An 8,997-nucleotide genomic window follows, 5' to 3' on the forward strand; every position below is an offset into this window, starting at 1 on the left:
TTTCTGCACACCCCCGAAGTGGGACCGGGGATCGAACCTGCAACCCAGGCACATGTCCCTGACTGGGAGTGGAACCTCTGACCCTCTGGTACGTGGGGCAATGCTCTAACCACTGAGAACACCGGCCAGGGCCTACACTGACTCTTATGCTTCCCTCTTCCACATTTAAGGACCCTGTGATTACATTGGGCCCACCTGGATCTCTCAGGCTACTCTCCCTAAGTCAGCTAATTAGCAAACATTAGTTCCTCTTTGCCATGTAGTACAACAGTCACAGGTTCTAGGGACTAGGACATGGACATCTTTTAGAGTCCGTTATTCTGCCTACTATGGTAGGTTATCTGAGTTAAGTCCTCTGGCTGCTTTTATTGTTAATAATATTTTTTTAAATTGATTTTAGAGAGGGAGACAAAGATAGAAACATCAGCCCTGGCTGGTTTGGCTCAGTCGGCCTGCAGACTGAAGGGTCCTGGGTTCGATTCCAGTCAAGGGCACATGCATGAGTTGTGGGCTCAATCCCTAGTGAGGGGCAGGCAGGAGGCAATTTATCAATGATTCTCATCATTGATGCTTCTATTCCCTCTCCCTCTCCCTTCCTCTCTAAAATCAATAAAAGTATATTTTTTAAAAAACATAGAAACATCAATGATGAGAGAATCATTGATCGGATGCCTTTTGCACGCCCCCACGCTGGGGATGGAACCTGCATATGCCCTGACTGGGAATCGAACCATGACCTCCGGGTTCATAGGTTGATGCCCAATCATTGAGCCACAAGAGCCAGGATGGCTGCTTTTAAAATCTCTGTATTTTTCAGTTTTTCTTTTATGTATTTAGTTGTTTTTTTTTTTAATTTTATTGATTTTTTTACAGAGAAGAAGGGAGAGGGATAGAGAGAAATGTCGATGAGAGAGAAATATTGATCAGTTGCTTCCTGCACGCCCCCTACTGAGGATCGAGCCTGCAACCAAGGTACATGCCCTCGACAGGAATCGAACCTGGGACCTTTCAGTCCATGGCTCAATGCTCTATCCACTGAGCCAAACCGGTCAGGGCTAGTTGTATATTTTTAACTTTTTATTATATACACAAGAAAAAATACACAATTAGAAGAATTGTCAACAAATTGAACACATCTATGTTATCAGCAACCAGAACAAGAAACAGCCTCCAAATTCTGACTTCTAACCGCATAGATTACTTTTGCCAAATTTTGTACTTTATGTAAAGGACTCACACAGTGTGTACTCTTTTGTATCTGTCTTTCTTGGCTCAACATATGTTTGTGAGATTCATCCAGGTTTTTGCTTATACCTATAGTTTGTGCATTTGTGTTGCTATGGCAGTCTGTTGTGTGAGTTAACCACAATGTATTCATTCATGAGTATTTGAGTAGTGTCTAGTGTTTAGCTATCACGAGTAATAATGCTGAAAAAGTTCTTGTAAATGTCTTTTTGAGCATGTAGGTGGGGATGTACTAAGAATGGAATTGTTGGGCCATAGGGAATAGATGCGGTTTCCTTTTAACTTATCTTATTTAAAATATTATGCCTATTAAATGTATAGAGTTGTGTCTTAAAAAACTCTCAGTCCGGCCCAATGGTTGAGTGTCGAACTATGAACCAGGAGGTCACGATTCGATTCCCATGTAGAGCACATGCCCGGGTGTAGGCTCAATCCCCGGTGGGTGGCGTGCACGAGGCAGCCAATTAATGATCTCTCTCATCATTGATATTTCTTTCTTTATATTGAAAAAACATATTAAAAAAACTCTCAGCTATTAAACTATTGCCTGTCCTCTCACCCTCTTGAATTAAATAAATGATGTTAGAACTTTTCTCTTTTCTTCCATTTCTTAAACTCTTTCATATCTTCCATCCTGTTTTCTCTGTCACATTCTGGGTACTTTTTTTCATATCTCTGTGTTTAAGGTTAGTAATTCTTTCTTCAATTGTGTCTAATCTGCCATTTAACCCATTTAGTGTTTAACATCGACTTTTTTCATTTCCAAAAATTTTGTGGTTTTCTTTTATTTCCATAAACTCTGTTTGGTCCTGTCTGGACTCTCTTGATAATTTGTTCATGTTCATTTTTAAATTTCAATCTTCTACTTATATAAACATTCCATAATACTTATCTTTACTTTGTGTCTGATGATTCCAATATCCAAGATTTCTATGGGGTCTAATTCTGTGGTTTTTGCTCCTGCTGACTCTCATAAGTGGCTTTTTCCATGTATATTGTGGTGATTTTTGATTGTGAGCTTCTGTTTATGTGATGTTAATCTCTGGAAATCCTGGGAGCTGTAGTAGAGGGTGCTTTCTGCAGGAAGAATGCATATTGCTTTTGCCCACAATTGGGGGCCTACTAATTGGGACCACGTTAACCTCCTTCTAGGGGACTGGCTTAATGCACTTGTCCACTGTGCAGTGTCTCCATGCTGCTGACATAGGCACTTGCCTCGGGTAACCCCAGCTTTGTGTTACTTAATGCTCACAGCTTTGGTTTCAGCTTCCAGGTTTTTGTTTTATTTGGGGGCCCTTGGTGGTTTCCATTACCTTCAGGGAGAACACTCACACATTGTGTGACCAGCTTCACACAGATTCTACTTGTTTGGTGAGTGTGTGGGGGTTGGGATGGGGCAACCATCAGCTGATCTGACATCTAGGAAGCTGGAAGTAGATGCCCTGCTTCCCTCCCCTTACCTCCCCCTCCCCGCCCCCACTATACACACATACACCTGCCTTGAATCAATTTGTTTTCCATACTGGAGCCAGAGTGATAGTTTCAAAACACAGATCTCATTTTTTTTTTCACTCCCCTACTTGAAAACCTTTGCTGCTTTTAAAATTCCAGTGATTTCTATTTTTTTATATTTCTCTTTAGTTCCTTGTGAGATAAAATGAAGCCATGAAAGAGGTACTTGATATTACAACCATAATACGTAAACTGTCTCATTAATGAGATCGTGTGGCTTTGAGTCTTTTTAGGTTGAAAACATTACAAGCTCATGCCAGATAGAGACCTATTGGGGGTAATAAATGTCAGCCAGACCAACATGTATTAAGAATAAAGTCTCTGGCCCGGCTGGTGTGGCTCAGTGGATTGAGCATTGTCCCATGCAACAAGAGATCGCTGGTTCGATTCCTGGTCAGGGTGCATGCCCAGGTTATGGCTCCATCCCCACTAGGGGGTCAGTGTTTCTCTCATCAATGTTTTTCTCTTCTTCTCTCTCCATCTCCCTTCCTCTCTCTCTAAAATCAATAAAAACATATTTTTTAAAAGACATGTTCAGGTGAGGATTTTTTTAAAATGTAGCTTTAAAAACAGGAATAAATTCTCTGGGCAGCAAGTATGGGTTTTAGTTGCCTCATTTGTGGTATTTACTGGTAAGTTGCTCATCTGTCATACAGTGATGGTGTTATATAAGCAGAGACTCTAGAGTCATCAGAGAGCAAAGGTGGCTTTAGATAAAGTTGGTTCATGTAGTAGCTGTTTATACTTGCTTTTTTCTCCCTGGAAGAATTCACCTGATACCAGGTTTCTCTCCATAATCGATGTGGGCATCTTCCTAGGTTTCTCCTCCCAGTGCTGTGGCCTCAGAGAACAGGATAGGGGGAGGTACTCTACCTAAGGAGGAAAATGTGCCCGTGCGTTTGAATCTTCTTATTCCTTGTGTTTCTTAGCTCCATGCTGGAGTTCACTGGTGGAAGGACGGATATCCTCTGCAATAACCGAGGACTCACACCCAATATTGTGCATTGGTACCAACCACAGACACTCACATTTCACTTAGAGTTTATAAGGTGCAGGAACAGGTCAGCTGTAAACACAGAGTAAATGGAACCAAGGTACTGAATATATTAGTGAATTGTTGGTTGTGTGACCATTTTGGAAGCTAAGAAAGCTTTGCTTTCTGTAGCTTCTCTCTGGGGAGATGCAAACTATAGCATGTTGTAACTGGATAGAGAGAAAGGAAAAGGAAAAGTATGTCCTGTGCCATCATCTAGAGAAGGGGAAATGTAGACGGCAGGACTACCACGACTTCCGACTTCAAGACCCGACTGATGTGGGCTGCATATGGCACGTAGTGCCTGAGTTTCCAGTCTTCTTCCTCTTTTCTGTTTTTCATGCAGAATTAAGTTGGATAGGCTTTCTGAAGAAAACACAGTGTTGAAAAATGAGCTGGGGAGAATGCAGCAAGAGCTTGAATCTACAGAAAGGACAAATGATGCACAAAGGTAAGAGCCCTGTCTCACTGGTTCGCTCAGAACTTACAGCCTATGACACATGTTACTCTTTGTAGAATGAGCTTAGACAGTATTGCTGTAGAAAGGGGAGATGTTCACAGAGCGATCCCGCATTCCAGAAAACCCTAGTGGGCAAGCCGTGCTGACCTCTGACCAGCCTGGACATGCATGAGAGGGCTCAGGCCTCCTTCCAAATGCTGGCAAACGCCTTCCTTCCTGAAAATCTGGTCTCAGAAGTTTGGGTAGAAAGTGCGAGCATGCAGCACAGTCATCACCACAGTGAGCAGCTGCAGCACAGGCCCGCTTACCTCTGAAGTCAGTGTTCCCGTGCGTCTCTCCCCTGCAGAAATAGTCCACATTATGCTAAGGGCGAGGGAGCAGCAAGTACTTTTGTAGGGGTAAGTGGGGCCCCCGAGGCCTATGTGGGCAAGGAAAATGTCCTGATGTTCACTCATGTCCTGATAATGGTTTCAGCTATGCTTTTCTCCAAGATTCATTTCTGCCTATTGATTTTAGTGAGTCTGTTGGGGGTGAGGCGGACACAGAAAACCTGCTGGTGGATTTCTGCTTTCACTCCCGTAGCCCCGTCTTATCCAAGGACAGTGGGTTGGCCTTTTTTTAGCTCTGAAACTGAAGAAGAGCTCAGCTCTAAAAGGCTGAGAATGTGGAACTGATTTGATTAAATTGCCATGATTAATTAAGATATGGAATCCAGAACAGGTAGGCAAACAAGTGATTGCTATCACATTATAGCAGTTCTGAAATCTAAAGGTTTTTTTCACTCTAGGAACCATTTTTCCCCTACATTTACTGCCAGCCCCCCTTTGACAACAGATCTTAGTGGATGTAGGGCTCTTTGGGTCTTTATGCTGTTGGTAGTGAACAGTCGCATGAGGTGCCCAAGAGAGATTCATGGGTACAGTTGAGGGGTGTTGTAGAGGGTTTTGTTCTGTAACACTGGCAGCGTCCGCTGGTCCTGAGGATTGGGACCCGCTTGGATCAGCAGCGGCAATAGTGTACAGTAGGAACAGAGTGGTGGCTCTGGGTGCCAAGAGCAGGTGTGAGAGTGGTATGTGGCCACAGATCGAAGGTGTTGCGGTTACCATGGGCCAGTGATGGCGAACCTATGACACACGTGTCAGAGGTGACACGCGAACTCATTTTTTTGGTTGATTTTTCTTTGTTAAATGGCATTTAAATATATAAAATTTCTATATGTGACACGGCACCAGAGTTAAGTTAGGGTTTTTCAAAATGCTGACACGCCGAGCTCAAAAGGTTCGCCATCACTTGCCATGGGCGATGACTGGGAAAAAGAAACTGTTGGTCAGAGTGATATTGTTAATTTTGCTTTTCAACAGGAAGGAAATTGAGCTTTTAAAGAGAGACAAGGAGAAGGCCTGCTCCGAAATGGAAGAGCTCAACAAACAGGTCAAGTATCGACACTTGGCACGCCGCTAATGCTACCCTCCTTTCCTTCATTATTTTGAAATCATTTCAAACTTACTAAAAGGAAATAGGGAATTGTTTTTCTGGAAGATCTGAGTGAATTGCTGATCCATCGCCCCCCTCATCCCTCAATAGTCAGGAAATGAATGTGGTACAGACCCCGCCTCAGTCTCCTCCTGTTCAGTTTTGCCAGCCGCCCCTCATTTAGAATCCCGCTTGGCATTTAGTCCCCTTCTGTCAGTCCGCCCTTGGTTTTTAGGACCTTGGCACTTTTGATGATAACAAGCAGTTACTGTGTATGAAGTTCTTCAGCTTAGTTTCTCTGATGTTTCTTGTGATTAGATTTAGATAATGCATCTTTGGTAAGAATATAAAAAAATGAGCCCTAGCTGGTTTGGCCCAGTGGATAGAGCATTGGCCTGTGGGCTGAAGGGTCCCAGGTTCGATTCCGGTCGAGGGCATATGCCCGGGTTTCAAGCTCAATCCCCAGTGGGGGGCGTGCAGGAGGCAGCTGATCAATGATTCTCATCATTGATGTTTCTATCTCTCTCTCTCCCTCTCCCTTCCTTTCTGGAATCAATAAAAATATAAAAAATGATACCGTGTTCTTCTCATTTCATCCTGCCGGGGGACAGTGATTCGTCCCATTACTAACAATTCTCGGTTAGTGGTGCTGGCCAGGCTGCTCCACAGTGAAGTCACTTTTCCCTGTGTAACGAATGAGCATTGTATGGGTGGGCACTTTGATATTATGTGAATATTCTGTTCTTCATCAAACTCTCACCCATTTACCTTAGCATCGTTTGTTTCTTGGTGGAGTCAGTTATTACTCTGATGGTGGCCAATTGGTGACAAACTCGCCATTCCTTTTGTTTTATGATTTGGTATTCCAGTGTAAGGAAGAACTTTCTCTTCTCCCCATTTATTTATACATAGGGCCCTGTTTTATTCAATGGGTTATAATATGTTACCATCATTTACGGATGGCTTAGAGACAGCTGTCATCTATGTCCTCACATGGTCTTCCCTGCTTCGTGTCTGTCCTATCTCTTCTTACTAAGAGACCATTATATTGGATTAGGGCCTACTTGAATGACTTCCTTTTACCTTAAACACCTTTTTTTTAGAGGCTTTTTTTAAAAAACACCTCTTTAAAGACCGTATTTTTTTCTCTTTAAAAATACATATATATTATTGCCCCCCATCATTTTTTAAAAAATACTTATTTTTGATGTCAGAGAAAAAGGGAGAGGGAGAGAGAGAGAGAAAGATCAATGATGAGAGAGAATCATAGATCGGCTGCCTCTGCACACCCCGCACTGGGGATTGAGCCCACAACCCAGGCATGTGCCCTGACAGGGACTCAAACCGTGATCTGGTTCATAGGTCAACATTCAACCCCTGAGCCATGCTGGTCGGGCTAAAGACCCAATTTCTAAATATAGTACAGTTACATTCTGAGGTACTGAGAATTGTGGCTTCAACATAGGAATTTTGGGAGGACACAAATCAGCCTATTACAAATATCACAACCAATCTATTGACATTGATACAATCCATGGGTCGCATTCGGATTCCACCAGTTTTACTTCTATACTCGTGTGTGTGTGTGTGTCTGTGTGTGTTAAATTCTACACAATTTTATCCCCTGTGTAGGTCCATATATCACCACCAGTCAAGATACCAAATAGTTCCAATTCCACAAGGACACTTCATGTTGTTTTTATAACCATACCCATCTTCTTCTTGCCTACCTACCTCATCCCCTAACCCACTCTGAAGGCGGGACTTCCTAGTTGCTGTTTCAATTTAGTGCCTTTGCACATCCATCCAATGAACTTTGTTCAGTACCCACTATCTGCTGGGTGGTGGTTATTTAGAAAAAGCAAAACACACAATTTAATCAATTCCTATACCCTACTAAAAGCTGCATTTATGTGTTTAATGAAAAAGATCAGAGGGTATTTTGAGGAGATTTATAAATTTCATTTAGGGTTTTTCCTTCAAATTGCTTAAAATAATGTTAGAAATAACTGGAAGAAATGGGAAAAATGTGAAAGGTCTTCAGAACAGTGGTTTGGATCTTCATGGCATATAACCACCTCTGGTTTTCCAGATGTGGCTCCTTTTTCCTAGGGGTAGAGGAGTTTCCTGTGCGTGCATTGGCTCGATCATTCTCTGCATTGCAGGGTGCTGAGTACCTCACTCACTAGCTGCCAGTAGCAGTCCTCTTACCACAGGTGGTAACCAAAAATGTCTCAAGACATTATCAATGTCCCCTGGGAAACAAAAGCATTCCTGGTTGAGAATCACTGAAATGATTTGAATTGAGCTGTTGGTTAAAAAAAAAATAACTTTTTCATCCATTTCATCCCTTTTGTTCTAGAGTCAGAAATGCAATGATGAATTGCTTCAGCTCAACCACAGGGTCCTTCAGCTCGGAGAGGAGGCCTCTAGCCAGCAGGCCCACATTGAGAACAATGGCATCACCATTCAGCTGTTAACACAGAGATTGGAGGAGGCTGGACGCAGGGAGGAGGTGCAGGTGAGTACTGGCCAGGTCAGTGGGGTAGAGAGGGGCGGGCACATAGGAGAGGTAGCCCAACACATATCAGGAGCAGTCCTAACGTGCCAAGAGGTAGGCACTGCCCGCAGGTGAGAGTAAGGCACCTAGCAGGCAAGCTCTGGGAACTATGTGGACTCCAGCAGCTTTTGCAAGTCCCCGGCAGCAGAAAGGAGTTACATTCTGATGGTAAAAGAGTAAAATTGTCAGCCTCTCCGGAGGGCAGTTGGGCAAACTTTGTATCAAGAGCCTCAAGAATGTCCGTATCCTCTGACTTCATGATTCTTATGGGCATTTCACTGGAGTATTGTGGAAAGACTGAGCTGGAAGTATTTTCGTTGCTGTGGTATTTGTAATAGCAAAACGGAATTGGAATCTGCTTGAATCATCCATCAACAGTTTACTGAATGAGTCAGTAAATTTAACTGAAAGCTGTTAAAATCCATGTTTTCAAATAATATCCAATGTCGTGGGGAAATGAAAGATATAACGAGAAAAGCACAGCGTATGACACTGGACCAGTCTGATGGTAAAATGCTGTGTGGAGAGGATGACAGCGCAATGTCAGGGGGGTTCTGGGCTGCTGGGAGCATGGGTGGTTTCAACTTTGCAATTTCTGTCCCTCTGTAATATTCTGACATTTCTACATCAAACATGTATCAAATTGCTATTGCTTACACTCAGGAGGTTGATTATTTTTAAAACAGGGTGACCAAATTAAAAAACTCGAACTTG

At 42.9% G+C, this 8,997-nt stretch overlaps 1 protein-coding gene across 1 annotated transcript in view; it reads left to right on the forward strand.

Moving 5' to 3' along the window:
* The window catches only part of NINL (ninein like), a 69,816-nt gene that overhangs the window by 45,690 nt on the left and 15,129 nt on the right, over positions 1 to 8,997 (forward strand). Inside the window, 3 exon segments of the mRNA XM_015558429.1 lie at positions 4,137 to 4,241; positions 5,612 to 5,681; positions 8,086 to 8,244. Coding sequence (XP_015413915.1) covers positions 4,137 to 4,241; positions 5,612 to 5,681; positions 8,086 to 8,244 — 334 coding nt within the window.

Source organism: Myotis davidii, unplaced genomic scaffold, assembly GCF_000327345.1.
Source record: "Myotis davidii unplaced genomic scaffold, ASM32734v1 scaffold733, whole genome shotgun sequence".
In the NCBI taxonomy this organism is placed as follows: Eukaryota; Metazoa; Chordata; class Mammalia; order Chiroptera; family Vespertilionidae; genus Myotis; species Myotis davidii.